This window comes from Perca fluviatilis, chromosome 4 (genome assembly GCF_010015445.1).
Source record: "Perca fluviatilis chromosome 4, GENO_Pfluv_1.0, whole genome shotgun sequence".
NCBI lineage: Eukaryota > Metazoa > Chordata > Actinopteri > Perciformes > Percidae > Perca > Perca fluviatilis.
This window is the reverse complement of record NC_053115.1, coordinates 8853772-8872884: the sequence shown is the minus strand read 5'-3', so window position 1 is coordinate 8872884 and position 19113 is coordinate 8853772. Positions and strand designations below refer to the sequence as shown.

Below are 19113 nucleotides of genomic sequence, written 5' to 3'. Positions count from 1 at the left end.
ACAGCTTAGAAATATAGATAATATAGCATGTGAAGCTATTTTAACTGTGCCATCTATTTTATGATAGAGATGATAGAGAAGATTCAAAGATAAGGTGAGTGTGAGATGGAGAAGAATAGACAAAGAAAACTGAGAGATTTAAGGTGGTTGTTTAGAGCTCTACGCTGTTGTATTCAGTGCAGTAATGATCGAGCCCGGTGGGGAAAAACATGTTTGCAAATGGTTTAACTGCCATTATCGATGGCAATTATTTCAGGATATCTCACTAAAGCATTGACGAGGGGGGTTCTGGAGGCAATCAGTGGGCAATGTGCAAACAAAAACATACTGTATCTCTTAATAAAGGTAGTTTAAAAGACCCCAATTAAAATAAAAATTGTATTTACAGCACTTTTAAAGATTAGGAAACTGAACATTTAGAGGGAGAAAAAAATAAAGCATTCCCAATAAAGTGAAATAACAACATAAATACAACTTGTGTTTATTGTTTGAACATTATATGGGCCTCCTTTTAACAGTTAACATAAGAGATGTCACAGACTGAATATAATATTTCAAAGATATATATAACTTTGAAGGCTGAGCTTGGAAATGTTTCTGGGCAAAAATGAGACAGATGAATCACACTTTGCTAGGTTATGTTGTACCAAGCTGTAAGTAAGGCTCAATAGTCAGAGCCATTTTTAACCAATAACTATTCAGGAATAATGGGGCATGATATATATATATATATATATATATATATATATATATATACTTTGAGTGTCAGACATTTTACAAAATGCTCACCTTCAATTTCATGTGACATCCACAGCAAAATATTGGGAGATATCTAGAAAAACAAAACATTTCCAAATGGTTTCAACTAGTGCAAATATCTTACATGAATTTTTAACATGTTGTTATGATCCTACGCTGCAATTCCTAATTAGAACTGCAAAATGACTCCCGTAAAACAGTCTTCATGATAGTGACTTGACCCACAAGAGCAATTGGATGCTAATTTGCTATTTGCTAGTTATGAGCTGCTATCTCTTTCATTTCTTCCAAATCATCTCCACTGTCTCCAGTATAACTTCTACATATTGACAACAGGTCTGGACTGTGTCCAGCAGCACCTAAAGCACAGCTTTTAGTTCACATCTTACACTCATCCACAAATGCTTTGTTGAAATATATACTTTGAAATGCTTAATAACTCTTTGAAATCAACCTTTTTTATCAATCCACATTTTTTCCATTATAGGAAAACAAGAGTCCATTTGTGTCCAGATTTACCCTGGTTGTCCATGATTGAAGTCCATTGGTCTCAACAACCAGCATATATACTGTGTATGCTGTGTGGCTCCATGTAGCCAAGTGTACATAGTTTGTGATGAGTACATTTTATCCCATTGTTTTATGATGGATGGCCTGACAGAAGTCCTTTCCTTGATATTTTCCCCATTGTGCGGTAAATATGTGTGAGTCATCTATCCTTTCCACATGGAGAGTTTCAGGTTTCCTCGTCGCTCAGTGGCTCTCTTGCTATCGTGTGACCTAAAAAAGAAAAAATACCACAGATAAGACAAGAGGATCAGTGTCACAAAGACATGTAATTACATGGAGTGTCCCACTTCACACTCGCTGAATGAATGTTTCCATTTGAAAGAGTCAATCAGAGGTCAGAGGAGAATATTCCAAATCAAACCATTTCCTCTCTATTTCTGGCTCTATGTCTTTTTCATTGGATTGAAAATGTTTTTTGGAGTCTGGGCAGGTGACCTATAGTGTCTCAACTGCTGAAGCTGGATTTCACGTCTTGGAGCTGTAATGATTTGTTTACACTAAGTGTAGAAGACGTGCTTGTTTTCCGATAACAAACCCCATCCAATGTGCATTTATAATATGCTCATATATTGAAAAATCCTGAGTCCTGAGAATGCTGTACCATATGTGAATGTGTACCATAAAGCCACACATGAAATGGGACATGTGAAAAGTTGTGTTTTGTGGTGTGGCGCCTTTGTTGTTCCTTGTTAAACAGTGTTCTGGTTCCTCAGTCAGGCAATCTATGCATCTTTCTACAGCACACCTACGCTGCGTGGGAGTGAAAGAGATGGACAGATAGAGATCATCAGGGTGAATAGGACGCTGAAATGGTAAAAGGAGGTCATGGGTAGAAAGAAAGCAAAGGATAAAGAAAAGAGACACAGAGGGAATAGGAGAGCAGGGCCGTGCGTGCAGTTGCCAGGGAATCAATGTCTCATTGCAACCATCTTCAGTAAAATCTGCCACCAAGTTTCCAAGTAACTGCTCCCCGGTCCCCAAGCACCTTGTAAATGCACAATTAATGTCTACTGATGCAGTCAGCCATTGGCTCCTCATTCCTCGCTCAGCTGATAGGCTAGTAAGACAAGAGACAAAACAGAGAGAAAGAGAGAAGAAGTAGAAGAAGAAGAAGAAGAAGATGAGAGATGGCACTATGCAACAGAATGAGGATTATTGCACCTACCAGTCCCAGAGTTGGTGTTAGGCCCAGGGTCATTAATTCCACTGCCTGTGACTGTGCCCAGCAGTGCCTCAGTTCCTCAGTCTATCCCACTCACCGATTTAATTATGACTCTTAATTGTAAAGCCTCTATGGAAGGCCCCAGCCATAATGCATTCTAATGAATGCGACAGATGTTGTGCTGTTATGTCATCTCTCGAGCAATTACTTTTATGCCACCTGCGCCGCGTCTCTCGCAACTGTTTCTTTTTTTATATTTCACCTGTAAATAAACCGCACCTGCTCTATCCCACGACAAGCACTCTGGCACTTGTATACACACACCCCAGTCGTCAGTCCCGCAAATTAACTTTCACACTTCAACAGCTTACAAAGGGCCATGAAGGACTCTCATTTGAATCAATTTATCTCATCTGAATAGCGTCAGTTTACATAGCATCACACAGTGGTTCTCTAGGGTACAGAGTGTGCAAAGGTCTTGTGTTTTCTTCATCAGTTTTTTTGTCACCCTTGCCCGAGGAGATACATTTACAGCAGATTAACAAATATGCACACTGGGGGGCTTGCTTGTTGATTAGCTCTGTATCTGTTTCTTTGTAATTTCTTATTGATGTTTTAGATTAGTGTTTAAATTCACAGGCATCTTGAAGATCCAAACAACCTTTGTTTATAAGATTATCTTTTATTTGCTTGGTACTCACTTCTGAGTTCTTTCTTTTCATATGCAGTTATATACAGTATGAAAAACAGCACACAGTAATTGATGCAAGATGATTCACAGAAAAAAAAAATCAATTGAAGATCAAGGTCAATTTGAGCTACATCAACTTTAGTCAAGCTGGAAGATGCTCAGTAGTATATTGTATTATTCTTTCTGGACATTATATCATATCTCTATATTTCTCAGGGGACATTTTTAAACGTAAACACTGATAAGGTTACACTCTTTGATGTTGCTTACAAATTGGAAGTTATTAAAGACTCTGCAATAATTGGAGTTGGCTAGCTACACATGTAGGTGACACTGTGCAAGCACACGAAATAGCACAGGCAACACATAAAGAGAGCAGAATGTGTGTGATGACATATGTATAAAATGTACATACAATTGATCAGTGTCAGTAATTACACTTAGTCGGACGTCGGGAGAAAGAGAGACAGGCAGAAAGAAAGACAGGCATGCAAACAGGCCCACACCTGCACATGTAAACAAAATACAAACACAGAAAGACATTCTTCTCACCTTGGTGGTTTTGACTTTGTTGCCAGTGCTGCAGGACCAGCCAGTCAGGTCAGGCAAGACCTTACACTCCTCTCCGTCCATACATGGATGCATCTGGCACCACCACTTCTGGGCTACGATGGAGGCTGGAGCAGTAAATGCAGGTTTAGAGGAAAAAAAAAGACTGCAGGTTATTAAATGGATACTATGATATGATGAAGAGCGCTGAATTAATAACAAAAAAGCATGATAGTGTGGTATTTACAACACAAACACACCAGCCATTACCTACACAATAACTTAGTAATGCTCCACAGTTCTGATTTACTGTATAAACACAGCCAACATGAACTGTTATTGGCCAAAATAATAATAATACAAGCACCCATAGCTTTTATTTTTTACAATGTAAATGCGATGAGCACTGTTCATGGTGCTGATCCTACAGCTGGGACTGCAGAAGGATCAGCACCATGGATAGCACTTCTGACTGGTTCTTTTCAATCCACCAGTATCTCTGAGCAGGTGTGTGCTTTTTCATCTGTAATATATTTACTCTGAGGAGCTAAAATGTATAGCAGTGACCTTTTTTTCATTTTCATCAGATTAATATAATCCCTCAACATGGGATCTTAAAGCCTACGTGGATGGGGAGTTCTGGCACCCACAGGAGACAAAAGTGAAAGACGGGAAATATGACACAATATTTCACTAGCAATGACTAATAAAAGTCCTTAAACTATACTGGATGTAACCAATTAGATGTGGCTACCCTATAATGCTGCTGATGTTCTAACAGAGAAGAGGTTTTTGATACTGTATTGTCACTACTCCCAGAGGTGAATTTGTGTGTATTTTTGCATTGTGCAGATGTGTGAGTAACTTCCTATAATTTAAATTTATTGACTGCTTATTCTCAAACTTTTGTTTTTGGTTTAATCAGCAAAGCACAAGGCACATTTAGACAATGAGACAATCAGTAATATTCAAATTGCATAATACAGAGAGCAAGAACCAGATTATGATGAAGCAATTCTATCAATTAAAACTTCTTCTCTCTCGAGTATTTGAGACAAGAGACAGTAAGTCACAAGTTTGTGATCTATTGTATCATTTTTGCAGGCATAAAAGCCCTTTCTGACACTCATTTCTTTTACATTCCATGCAATGCAAAATATGAAAAGGGAAGTCTAGAGGTTGTTTCTTTTGTCATTGAAAACCAATTTCCCTGATTAAAATGAAGTGATGATTTGCAGTATATCTACGTGCAAGAAAATGGATAAAGCACAGCTTGGGAACTTGGCCTACAGTTAATCCAGTGTTAAAACCTAAGGTTTTCTCATGCCTTAGCAGCTGACACTCAAATCTTCGAGATCATCTGACCCACTGTCTAGACAGGAGACAGCCCGACAGCTGAGAATAACTCAATTCCCTCTCTCCTAAATCATCATCCATCCATCCTCCTGTCTCAAATGTGCACGCAAGGAGGGATAAAAGAGTGCACCCATTTCTCCAACTTCATTAAATTGTTGGTGTTCAGAAAGAGATTTTGATCTCTAGTGACTATTGTTTCCAACAAAAGGAGGAGATGAGGTGGTATTGGCACAAAAATTGGCTTTTGGCTGCATAATGCAAAAGAACATGGACAAAACCTCTCAAGCATCACGTAAGAAGAAAACAGTGTGACTGAGAGAAAGAGGGAGAAGAGGGAAGGAGAGTAGGGAGGAAAACAAAGCTAAATAATAGGTGTTCACCAAGAGCACATCTTTGTAGTGTGGACATAAGCAGCGAGGGGAAGTGAGAGAGGCAGAGAGTGAAGGGTGGGGAGGAGAAACGCTGTTTGAGGATGACTATCACAGAGTCCAAGAGAGAAAGGAACACATTAAACAAATAGAACAGAGACAAGGTGAGGAACTGACTGAAGCAGAGTGGAAAATAGTCAGCACAAATGCAACTACAGAGACAGGAAGACATGTAGGGAGAAGAAGGAAGCCAATGCCAAGTTGCCAAGTCGACACAAAAAAGAAATCACAGCTACCACGGGACGTAATGTTGTACACACTGTTATGATGCATGAGCTTAGTGGCAGTAAGCGGTACGAAAAACCAATGGCTGTGTAATGCTCGTTAATGTGGCCATTATGGTGTCGACGTCGGTGATTTGCACTGCAAGAGCGATATTTAGAGCTAATGGGCATGGCCAGTGAGTGCTATGGAGTAAACGTTCACTGCCGCTTATCTCATGCTATACTGGGAGGGCGGGGCAGGCATGACACATAAGTACCTGCCTGTCATGTCAGAAAATGAAGAGGAGCCGGTAAAAGGCCTGTGATGTCATGGATAGTTCAGATGTTGGACAGCACTCACAGACAGGCCTCAACAGGTCAATGTTAAAAAGATTACAGAGGTACTTAGTGTGTTCAGTACTTAATACTGAGATCATCACCTCTGGGACCATATTTTTTCTGTAAGTAGCTGTGCAGAGACAGGTGGTAGGTGCCAGTTGGATTCAGTCCTGTGATGCCTTTAAGATCTGCTACCTTAAAGATGGCCTTCAAAAGTCTGTTTTTGCATGACTCTTTTTGAAATTATAGCATTTGATTCCCACTCTGAAGGGCATCTTGAATTCTATTTCAAAGGATAGTTCACCATTTTGGGAAAATATCATTTATTTATACTTTGATTTTTGTACGAATTAACAAACTAGATATAACATGTTAATTGTTGAGCTTTAGAGATGCTGGTAGGTGGGTTTTGTTACATTTGGACAGACTGTTTCCCACTGTTTCCAGACTTAATGCTAAGCTATGCTAGCTTCATATTTACTGTACAACATGATTAGAGTGGTATCAATCTTCTAATCCTCTCAGAGAGCATATTGGTAACACTTTATGATAACCATCACAAATAATTGGTAAAATGATTGTTATCAAACTTCAGTTAATAGTTAGCAAACAATTAAATGATAATGAATGATGTTAACTAATTATTAATAATGCTAAAATTATTTTAACAGTTTATTGTTGCACACATCATAACATTGTATATATTACATAAACTAGTTGTTATTTCTTAGTATTTGTAAACGTAAGAAGTCGTTTGTAAACCGTTAATAATAATAATATATATTTTTATTATTATTTATAATTATTTTAATAAGTATAATACCTTGTTAAAGTGATGGTTCGGAGTAATTTCACCCTAGGGTCCTTTGCACCATGACCTCGAGCCAAACACTTTCAGAGCTTATTCACCTGCCTAACATTGAGAAGGAGTTTATCAGCTGAATAGCTTAGGCAGGCCCCGTTTATATGCTAATTGACCATCGCTTAGTATATAAATCCGACTAATTATATTCAACTTCTACACTAGTACAAATAGATTATGCTCTCATAAAACGATGGATTGGAAAGTTTGTAAGTACACTAGAAGTTTATGAACACTTGCCTGCTCTCTTCTGCTCTCTGTTGTTGCTGCTGCTGCTGCTGCTACTTGCAGTTAGACGAGTGCTTAGGGCCGTCTACAAATTACTACACCGAAAAGAGATACAACAAAAATATTTATTAATTTAATGATTAAATAAGGTAATGTCTCCAAACTTACCTCAATTATTAATTGTCTCCTGCTAGTTATACTACAGCACTTCCTTTAAAAAAAAAGTTAAATTAAAAAATATTTTTGTTGCATCTCTTTTCGGTGTTGTAATTTGTAGACGGCCCTAAGCACTCGTCTTACAGCAGCAACAACAACAGCAGAGAGCAGAAGCCATCAGGCAAGTGTTATTTACATAAACTTCTGGTGTACTTACAAACTTTCCAATCCATCGTTTTATGAGTACATAACCTATATGTACTAGTGTAGATGTTTGGTATCATTTCGGGCATTATTAGTGGGGTCATTTACTAGATACAAACGTGGGTCCATTAGCCCCTGCGCTAAGCTATTCAGCTGATAACGCTACTCTACGCTAACGCTCCCAATGTTCGACCCAGGTGAAAAAAGCTTCTGGGGGGTGTTTGGCTCGAGGTCATGGTGCAAAGGACCCTAGGGTGAAATTACTCCGAACCATCACTTTAATTACAATACCTTGTTAATGGTTAATAAATACTTTATAAAGTATATAAAATACTTGAAAAGCATTATTAGCTCAGCTGTTTTTAAAGCTTTAGAGCTAAGTTGGTATTGTTGGCTTCACACTTTCCTGTAAAAATGTCCACTAAAACGCATGAAATAACACATAAAGGTGAAAATTAATCATTGCCAAGTTCTTGAAATAGAAAGAGGATGTGTATTCTCAAGGAACAAAATGTGTAGAAGTACCTCACAGCCTACCTACTCTAATTGCATCGGTCTTATTAAGAGTCTACATTTATATTCACAAAAGGTGCATATGCTAAGTACAAAAGGTTTAGAGCTCAGGCACACACAGTTACTATCAGCTCATTACAATGGAATCTGCAATCAAAATGGCTCCCTTTTAAGTTCTCCCTCAAATTTTCAGAGCAGGATCAGCTGAGGGCAAATGTCTAGACAGTGCTTAAGGTGCAGGTGATTAGGCAACACAAGGGACTGAGGCTATGCTATTCCTCAGGTTCTCACCTAGTCTCTGGGGTTCTCTCAATACGTTTTGCGGAGGTTTCACACTATGAGGCTGCCTACAGCTCTGTCTCTCCTCCTACTGATCTCGTCAATCTACACCTGATAAATGTCACTCATCGTCGTGTGTGTGTGTGTGTGTGTGTGTGTGTGTGTGTGTGTGTGTGTGTGTGTGTGTGTGTGTGTGTGTGTGTGTGTGTGTGTGTGTGTGTGTGTGTGTGTGTGTGTGTGTGTGTGTGTGTGTGTGTGAGAGCAAGTACGTCAGCTAGATGAGCATCCAGAGCCTCTGCTCATTTTCTCCTGCAATGCCGCCTGAATTGTCATTGTAATGTTTGTGACATCAAGTGGACAAAGTTGAAATTACAGGTTCCCTCATGTGACTTCATATGAACACATAATTGATGGAATGTTCAGACTCCTGTGACCAAATATAATGCCTGTATGCCAAATTATTGTTACACATTTGTGTATGTACTGCATTATTGGTCAATTAGCACTTTGAGAATGTGTGACGTGTTCCACCACTGCAGGAATTTAGCTTATATACACTTAAATACTTTAAACTTGATATATAGCGTCAAAGACACAAAAAAACAGGCTTAAATCAATCTGTTATAGCTCACAATTTATGTTAATGACAATATATACATATACATATATATATATATATATATATATATATATATATATATATATATATATATATGTGAGTACACATAATGTAATAACACACCTAAATGTTGAATCGGATCAGCCAACTTACTCTACCATCCAACTAAAATATGGAGAATATATTTTATGTGACCTAATTGAATGTGCCACCAAATATGCAAGTTCAAAGGGACTTCCTTCACCTCTAACCCTTTCATGTCAAATCCCATGATAAAGAATAATAGAATACCCTGGATCTAAAACACTTGTACTGACTACATATTCCATTGTATCATTCAGATGTAGCCTGTTTGATGTAAGGCAGGGCATACTAATACAATATGTGCAGTCAGGCGTATGTCTGTTAGAGTGCCCATTAATACTTTATGAAGGCACTGCCTGAACTCACTCTATGGAGCAACACAAACTGCAACGAGGAGTTTACTTTTACTTTGTGTGTGTGCATTTGCATGTGCACACGTTCCTGTTGTGTGTACTGCATTACTATTTAAAGGGAATGTGACACACACACACACAAATGGGAAGTTAAGGATGGACCCAGAGGTATGGATACCCTCAGGCATTGTAAATGTTCCACTCAGTGATCCTGGAGTGCAGGAGCAGTTGTAGAGAGGCATCCATCTTTTTCTACAATGATTTACTAACACACTGTATCTCTGTTGCCAGGGCTCACACAGCCATGCCAGCACACCCAGGTATGCATGACGAGAAAATACAAGTGGAAGTGGAGTGGAAATAACTGTCAGAAAAAGATACACGGAAAACAATTACACACATAGACTGGAACAGACTGTCAAAATGACAAAAGCATGATATGGAGCAGTAATTACAGTAAACAACAGCAAGTTGATGTGTGCTGAAACACTAAACTAGATTTCTTTGCTAAGTAATGAAACATAGTTTGTCTGTCGCGGAGTTCAGCAAATAACACACCAAACTGAATCCACTCATTTGTCGTTTTCATCAGGTCGCTGTGCTCTCTGTCTTTCTCCACCATCAAACACACTTTATTGACAGTGTCTTTGGAAAGATTTCAAGTAAGTTTTACTGATATTCAGAAAACTCCCAGACACACATAAATGCAGAGCTGGCATGTTACTCTTATTCAAGTACTGTACTGTACTTCCCTGGTAAGGCAATTTTGAGTATTTCAATTATGTGCAAATTTTACTAATCTTGTACCCTTTGTACATTTATCTAATGGTTGCATTTACTACTTTTCAGACAAAAGCCTAGAGGTTCATTTAATGTCACACATTGTTAAAGGTTAAACGACCAAGCAGTATATGAAGTGCTTCCATTTAGCTCTGCATGTATCATCTACAACATTAAATGCTCCTTACATGTTACAGTAATGCGTTGATAATTTGACTCTATGAAAGGGGTCATTCCTCATAATGAGAACTTTTACACTACATTTGATGCTAATACTTACACAGCCTATGTAAGAGAAGGAGGTTGCGCTTCAACAATGGATTTCTCAGTGGAGTGCTGGACCCAAAATCCAATCGGCATGTTCCAAAGAAATGTAAAAAGGTAGCACATCTCAGATTTAAAGTCCAGGAGGACAAAATGCTTACATCACAATAGAAATACACTTACGCGCTTCGGCACAAAGAGAAAGAATAAGAATGTTAACAGAACTTCCGAACTTACTTAGCCTACTTTGAATGCAGGTCTTCTAATAGAGATTTGTATACATTGTTATACTGATAATGACATTTAGTAAAGAATATGTAGGTAAATATGAGTATTTTTTCAACTACTACACAACAAATAAGCAAGAGGTAAGAACCCACATACTTCATGTGAGGATAGCTTTCTTTTTGGACTTTGCGCAGACTTACATTCATTCCTTAGAGGTGCACACACGCCCAGGCCATTACCAACACATTCCTAACCAGCCGTGTGAGCTTAACTAAATTTGGCAGAACCCCAATTGAGACACAAAACATTTCACTTATCCTGAATGCTACTGCAGTAAAAACCAAAACAGTGGACACACATTTTGTCTGCACTCAGACAAGCTATTTTCTTCTCCAAAATGTGTCTCCAAATGTGAAATCTATGAAACGCAGACATACAAGTGGAACCAGTGCAGACAACAGACAGATTAGAGGAGGGCGACTAGGCAAGGTGTGATTTCTGTTTTTGTTTATTTGTTTGTCTGTTTGTCTGTTTGTTTTTTCTTTCTTTTCCTCAAGACCGTGGAGGGTGGGGGGTGGGAGAGGGTGGTGGTTCTGGTTCAAGTGTGTTTGTCTGTTCTGTTGTTGTTTAAAATGAAAAAATAAATAAAAAATTGATGTTAAAAAAAAAACCCAGACGGATTACAGTAATCTCTTGACCTCTATCAGCTATTATTAATTCTACCTCTGAAAACTCTTCACACTCTAGAAAATAAAAACAAAAAGACTTCTTCTTATGATTAAAAAAAGAATATCGTGAGGAATGGTTAGTTTCACAGAATTTGACCACACCATGCAGCAGCCAGTAATGGGACCTGCTGCCATTTACTCCTCTTTCAGCCAGCATCAATAATGTAACTCCATTTACACTTAGGCTTTGCTACAAAGGCTGGCTACTGAGAGGGGTATGTCTCTTTCCATCAGTGCTCAAGCCTAAAAGGTGATAGTAGCATGTGTGTGTGTGTGTGTGTGTGTGTGTATGTGTGTGTGTGTGCATGTGTGAGTGCGTAGTGTTAGACAAGGTGAGATCTTTTGTTACTGTGAACTCAGAGGTCAAGCATGACTCATGAGATAAGTGCTGCTGAGCACTGGGTTTGGAAGTGAGAGGTGGTGAGACTCGGAGGTGAGATCTGAATAGGAAATTAGAAAACCTCATGACTAATGTGATGGAGGAACTACACTGTTTGTGTGTGTGTGTGTGTGTGTGTGTGTGTGTGTGTGTGTGTGTGTGTGTGTGTGTGTGTGTGTGTGTGTGTGTGTGTGTGTGTGTGTGTGTGTGTGTGTGTGTGTGTGTGTGTGAAACTGTGAGGGAGAATGAGGACAAATGATTTAAACCATCAAAAGGAATTTATCATCGAATGACTGTCAGTGACAGATATAACCGTCAGTCTATTAGCTTCTCATCAGTGTCACGCCTTCCTCAGAGTAAACTCTACCACGTATTTAAAGAGAAGTGAACAAACAAAAGCAAAGCATCAGGGCAATGCCTATTCTGAGAGGTTAGCAAAGCTTCACATGATTCCTTATTTATCCCAACTTTCATTACAAAGCCAATCATCTTTGCTATGGTTGCCTGATTTTATCATTATCAAGCAATTGTTCTCATCTAGGAACTCATCAAAGAGGTTAAACAACAAATCTACTTTTTATTGGGTGAAAATAGTGCTGAAATGATCTAGCAGGTATGTTTGGGACTGAGTCATTTGAATGGGAAAAGCACCGTCTACTGGCCACATGCAGGAATGGCAACATGCTGGATGGAGGCGGTAAGTCGGGGTGCTGTATGGATAGTATACTAAATATAGAAGGTGCTTGGACAATTAGAGTACACGCCTGCAGTACAGGAAGTCAGAAGTGATTCACACTGAAATTCACATACAGGAGATTTGCTTGTTTCTTTTGAAAGGAATGAAATGACTCACCAAAAAGCAAAATTGAAAGTGTGCAGTTTAGGGTATAAATGAATGAAATAAAAACAAGAAATGAAAAAGAAGAATAAATAATACTTAGTTTGCCCAGATGCTGTGATTTGAACCCCAGAAATAAAACATGGTTAAATACAACAGATTCTATGTTCTTTATATCTGTGATTGGTGTTGACAGTACCTTTCATGCAGCAATACCTCTCCCAAATTCCAAAATAAGTCTATTTGGATTTCTATTAGAGTTTTTTAATAAAAGCTCTAGAGTTAGACCTCTCTAGTGGTCTAATTGACCCCCAAACATAAGCAATGTCCCTATATAGATAGCATAGTCTAAATGTCAAAACGAAGTATAGACCATGTAACATATAAAACAACAAATATACTGTATATGTTCGGTGTAATAACAATATTTTCTGGTTATTTCTGTATTTTGTCACCTTCATTAAATGTGTAGGCCAAAGAGAAAGGTTACCACTAAATACCTTTCTACATATTGTGTTTGATAAGGTCAGAAGAAAAGCAAACAAATGATGCAAAAAATCTTGCAATAATTCTTATTATTTTTAGTCAGAGTCTGTGGGACCCTTAACAATGAGGAAGTAAAGCTAATGTCAACAAAACACAACAGTTAAACCATTAGCCAAATACACAAAAAGGAAACATGAATGCTTAGTAGTAGTTTTTTTACATTTCCTCAAGTAAAATAAGTTTTTTATTTACCAAGCTAAATAAGTTGAATTTCTTCTTGTTACCGTACTATATTGAGTCTGTCAATAGAAGTGAAGGAACTAAAGCTTGGGTGGGTGAATGAGGTGTCTTTTTGTCTTGTTTCACATCACTCCAGTTCTGAAGTCTTTACACTGGCTTCCTGTGCCTCAAAGAGTTGATTTCAAAATACTTCTGCTGGTTTATAAATCCCTAAATGGTTAAGGGCCAAAATATATTTCTGATCTGCTATTGCACTACGAACCACCCAGATCTCTCAGGTCGTCTGGGACAGGTCTGCTTTCTGTCTCCTGAGTCAGAACTGAACAAGGGGATGCAGCGCTCAGTTTTATCTGGAACAAACTCCCAGAAAACTGCAGGTCCACCGCAACTCTCAGTTCTTTTAAATCAAGGCTGAAGACCTTTCTTTTTGATGTTGCCTTTCTTTAATTTCTTACACTGCGCTGTGAATTTTATTCTCGTATTTTATCTTTTTAAAATTTTTTACTCGTTTTTTGGTTTTTAATGTTTAATGTTTTATGTAAAGCACTTTGAATTGCCCTGTTGCTGAAATGTGCTATATAAATAAAATTGCCTTGCCTTGCCTTGACTTGTTTATATACCTCTTCATAATTACCATATCATTGGTTTACTGCATTAGCATGATAATGGGCTGATACTCTTTTTTTCATTGGAAATAAACAAACCAAAAACTGTAATGCTGATCAAGTTCCAAGTCTGAGAAAATACAGTCAGCTCTGTGTGAGCGTGGATTCAGTGTACACCCCCCCCCCCCCCCCCCCACCCCAGTTTGAATAACCCGTGTGCTTTGGAGATTCACTGGCTCTACTCACGTATGAAACAACAATGTATTTTCCTCTGGTAGGGGGCTAATACAGCGTGATTGGCTCGGGTTGGTCCGACACTATGTGTATGTTTGTGATCTCAGCAGAGCGTCTGTGGATGATAGGGGTCAGTGACACTGCTTGTTTCTTGCTGGGCAGGAGCTCACAGAGCAGACAAACGGGTGGAACAAAGGTCTATGAAAACAACCTGCAGCTGTCATCTGTCTATCATCACTACACACATACACAGCACGCAGTAGCAGACACAAACGTGCATATGTTTGCTGTGTATGTGTGAGCAGAATTCCATGGATAATCTATTTCCATTCAACATGTATTTTTTAATTATTGACTCAACATCATGAACAACATGATGATTTGATGTTATGATTTTACCCATATTTCCCCCCCAAAACATCCCTCTTGCCAATCCTTGGGTTATCACCTAAATGGTATGTTCTTTATTTTGTATTATTCTTTAGTTGGATACCCATTAGTTACCACAGAGTGGTTGCTAGTCTTCCTGAGGTCAATTTCTTGTCTTGACATATAGAAGAAATCAGAAAAAAATATTTCCTCTATCACCATCTGTCGTATACTCAAGGGGCCCATCTAGATAGGAAATGGAATGCTGTTCCAAATAAAATCAGGCCTTTTAAAAAGCAGTTTAAATTTCCAGTCTTGGCTGACAGAGTGTATTTGCTTCTCCTTTCATACAGCACAGGGGACTGAGGAGGCAAGGAGACACTGGTGGATGGGCTTCTATTACCTGCATTAGTGGCTTTAACCTGCCATGTTACATGATCTCATTGAAAGATAATGAACCACAAACTAACTGTTGGACTAGAATGACAGAGACATACAGTTTTTCGTCATCCTAACACTGTAAAACATACTATTTAACCACTTTTCAAAAGTGTGGTACATGTGTATTAAAACAACTTTCAAGTTAACGGTTAACTTATAGGTATAACTACCATAGACAAAATAGACCATAGTGGACATTTATTCATGGTCTCAATTTCAAATCATGAATTTTCTCAGTTCTCAGTCACAACATTGTATTGTTTCTTCCTTTTGTTATTTGTTGATCTTCTCTCTGTCTCAGCCCTTGTGGGTTTCTTTACTGTGTGGCCTTGCTAAGAGGGATAGAAATGCCAGGTGTAATTTTTTATTACAACTTTTCATGTTTTCAAACACCTTTAAAAGGTTTAGCTCTGTGTGTGCTCGAAGAAAAGCAATGCCCTGTTTTGTGCCATAAGAAAATCAATTTCCACACAGGAATCTAACCTGGCAGCATTTTTTTTTAAAAGTGCAAACTATTAATCTTTCCTGCAATGGACTCATTTATTTATGTTTTAATGAATCTGGTAATGATTTGTTTTGTGTGAGATGATTCATGTAGCCAATTTAATGATGCAGGATAATTAAAAACATTTTTAGCCTCTTTGACCCTGTAAGATTCAGCAGTGCGTCGATCATTACAAAAACATGTTGTGCAGCCAAGCATATAAAACGAAAATTAATAAATAAAGAAATGTTAAGCATGTTTCTATAAGGATTCTAAAAAATATCCAACGTGTTCGGCAGAATTTTGAAGAATTGTGGGGAAATGTGTATAAAAAGCAACAAGACACCTTGATTCTTTCTCTTTGCTGGCCAGTAGAACCAGACTTACAGTAGACTGTTGGTCAATGAGCAGCTCTACTAGAATCATTGCCATGTAGGTGATTTGCTCAAGGGAAAAGTTCCCCTCTACAGTAATATACTGTTGTTTTCATAACACAGTTTCAGTATATGATAAAAACTTCTGATTTTCCTCACACATATAGAAATATATACAGTATTTTTACAAGAAATGTTGGAACCCTATACTTTAAATGGTGATACTGAGTGGATACATTTGCGCCCTTGGGAAATTATCTGGATTGTAGGGTTGCAAAAACAATATGTCACTGAAATATATGAATACATCCCCCCCACCCACACACACACACACAAGGACACACACAGGGATGTGGAGTTTTTACCTTCCACACAGGAGGGTCTGGCTCTTGTGGTGCCAGCGACCTGCCCAGGGAAACAGGAACACTTGACGGTTTGAGAGCGCTCCTCAATCTTATTCTTATTACAGCAGCGATGGATGGCCACCACCTCACATGTCCCCTGCTTCACCTGGTATGAGACTGAGAGAGAGAGGGAAAGAAAGGGGAGAGGAGAGGGGGATTATTTGATAGAAATTCATAGACTTTTGTAAAACGGCTTATTGTTGTTTTGACGGTTTGTTGCTGCGATAAAATTGAGTTTAAATTCAAATAAATGTGTGCTGCAAATAACAATCAAATATACACCACATCAGCTTCTCTGAGGATTAAACACATCTGTCGAATTATTTACTTTTGTATAAACTCCTCAATTTATTCCAGTCTCACACTCTTTGATTCATAAGTAAACACTCTTTAGTGATACTTTGCTTTTATTCTTAGCAGAGTGCCCTCATTAACTGAGACACAGTGGCTCTGTTGAATAAAACAGTGAAAGTAATGTTGAAAAAATAATCTTTTCTTTTGACTCCTTTCAGACATGATAAACCACTTGAGTGTTGAACTGACGTGCACATTTTATGAGGTAGAGCAACCCGCTGGTAGGATACATCTTTCTGGGTGTGTATGTACAAATACCATACAGTAAGTGTGTTTTTTTTTTTTTTTTTTTTTTTTTTTTTTTTTTTTTTTTTTTTTTTTTTTTTTTTTTTTTTTTTTTTTTTTTTTTTTTTTTTGTTTTGTAGTGTGTGTGTGTGTGTGTGTGTGTGTGTGTGTGTGTGTGTGTGTGTGTGTGTGTGTGTGTGTGTGTGACGGATGCAAGGCTGCACGTGTGCACCTGTATTTACACATCTTCACATTTTATGTTTATAACTCCATGTGTGTGTTCTTCTCTGCATTTGTGTCTGTGTGATCCTGAAAGCCATACTTTATATGACGATAATTGCTTTTCACCTGACACCTCCGACACACACACACACACACACACACACACACACACACACACACACACACACACACACACACACACACACACAGCGTCTAATCTCCCTTGATTATCTTCACACTTCCCAGGGGACCTTGGTCCGGTTAATTATAACATTCTCTTGACGGTAATGGGACAGAAGGGCACGCTTAATTTAAAGTAAATTTTAATCCAAAGCTTTGAGCATGCGTGTGTTACTGAAACAATAGGCAGGGACAGTGGTGTATGTAGCAGTTCAAATCTTCACATTATTATTTCTGCCACATGTATTTGTGTATGGTCTGTTCACATACAATACAACAGCATGAGGATGCTGCGAGGATAATGTGTGAATAGGCTTGTGTTGTATGGTAATGTTTAGAAGTGTGTTCTGTACAATGTCGATGCTAATGTTACATTTCAGTCAGCACATTACAGTAAACATATGAATCTCTTGGGGGTGGAGGGGCGTGTTTTGAGTTTTGGCACCTGAAGGAGAATGTGCCGACCACAAATGTTGGGGAAAATGTTTAGTAAATCTAATCTTTGCTTATGGCTTCCGAACAGATTCCAGACGCCTTATCTTCCCTCTCAAAACTTGTTGTGCACTCCTGAGAGTCACTGGCACTGTTTAACGAACAGAGCAGACCCTGCTGGCGACATTACTACCTATAAGCCTCTTTACAGCCCTGGAAAAACCTTGGTCATAAGCCCAGATTTCATTTATGTACGTGACTTTACCCAGAGTCCAAAACTTTTCATGCTCAGCTGAATGAGCTTTGCAGGCAAACACAAAAGCATGCAGGCATGCGCGCACGCACACACACACACACACACACACACACACACAGTAGCAGCAAACACACAAACACACAGTGCACACAGAGCACAAACACACTCTGTAGAGGGTTCCATTTCTGCAGGCCATGGCCCCTCTCATCCTTTCTGATTTAAAGTTTGTTTGTTCTCTTCTCCAGAGAGCCCCATCAATGATCCCAGGCTCTCTGAGGGCGCCCCTCCGCTATCATCCCTCCACTTTCATTTCCCTCACTTTTCTGTCTCAGGCTCTCCTGAGGCTGGAGCAGGTGCCAGATATACACACACACACACACACACACACACTCACACACTCACACACATGCACACGCACACACGCACACACACATATAGTCCATATCTACTGATAATGGATCTGGAAATCTGGAATATAATAAAATTGAACTGAATTTAGTGGAACAAGAACTACGAGTGCAGCCGTGATTATAACTGCAATAATCACAATTAAAGCACAGAGTTACAAAGTCAGATTCAAACACAATCAAATTGCCTTAGTTTTACTTTAGTCAGACTTGTGCTCTCAATTTTATTACTCTGTACTGAAAATGTATTTCACTGACTAAGTAATGCTGGTCAATCGGCTGCCCCCATCTCAGAAATAGACAGCTTGTTAGTGAGAAAGAAGGAGAGAGAGAGAGAGAGAGAGAGAGAGAGAAGGAGTCATACAGGAGGAGGAGAAGTGATGTCACAAGCAGTAGAGAGAACAAAGAGCAGCTCCCCTTCTGCTGGCATAATGAGGTCAGAAGGTTCACAGGTCTCCTCTTATTTTTGCCTACATCAGACCTGGACCGGGGCTGTTTGTATTTTAAAACTATATGAACTCTAATGTATATGAGGAGGGCTGCCGTTGGGTTTTCTTGTGGGTTACAGTCGTAGCTTAATGAGAAAAGAGAGCCCAAGGTGCTCTTTAAGCAAATATTCTAAAAGCCTATTCAACTTCAGTGTGTACAGATGTTGCCTTTGTACTCAGGGAGCAGCACAACAAACCTCATGCAAAAACACATTTTCTGCATTGATGATGATTCGTTACGTTGTAACTATCATTAACTGGAATAAAATCATGATGAAAAAAAAAGAAAAGAAAAAGGTGTGGTTCTTTTTGCAGTTTACAAAATATTGTTTACAAAATA

The 19113-nt window shown here is 38.6% G+C and overlaps 1 protein-coding gene across 1 annotated transcript in view; it reads right to left on the bottom strand.

Annotated features, from left to right (window-relative positions):
- Nucleotides 1-718: 718 nt before the first annotated feature.
- The window catches only part of tafa4b (TAFA chemokine like family member 4b), a 39903-nt gene continuing 21508 nt past the window's right edge, over nucleotides 719-19113 (bottom strand). The window contains exons 4-6 of the mRNA XM_039798377.1: nucleotides 16171-16326; nucleotides 3735-3859; nucleotides 719-1539 (exon numbers count right to left, since the gene is read on the bottom strand). Of these exons, the coding sequence (XP_039654311.1) occupies nucleotides 1528-1539; nucleotides 3735-3859; nucleotides 16171-16326 (293 nt within the window). The 3' untranslated portion in view covers nucleotides 719-1527. The remainder of the gene's footprint in view (nucleotides 1540-3734; nucleotides 3860-16170; nucleotides 16327-19113) is intronic.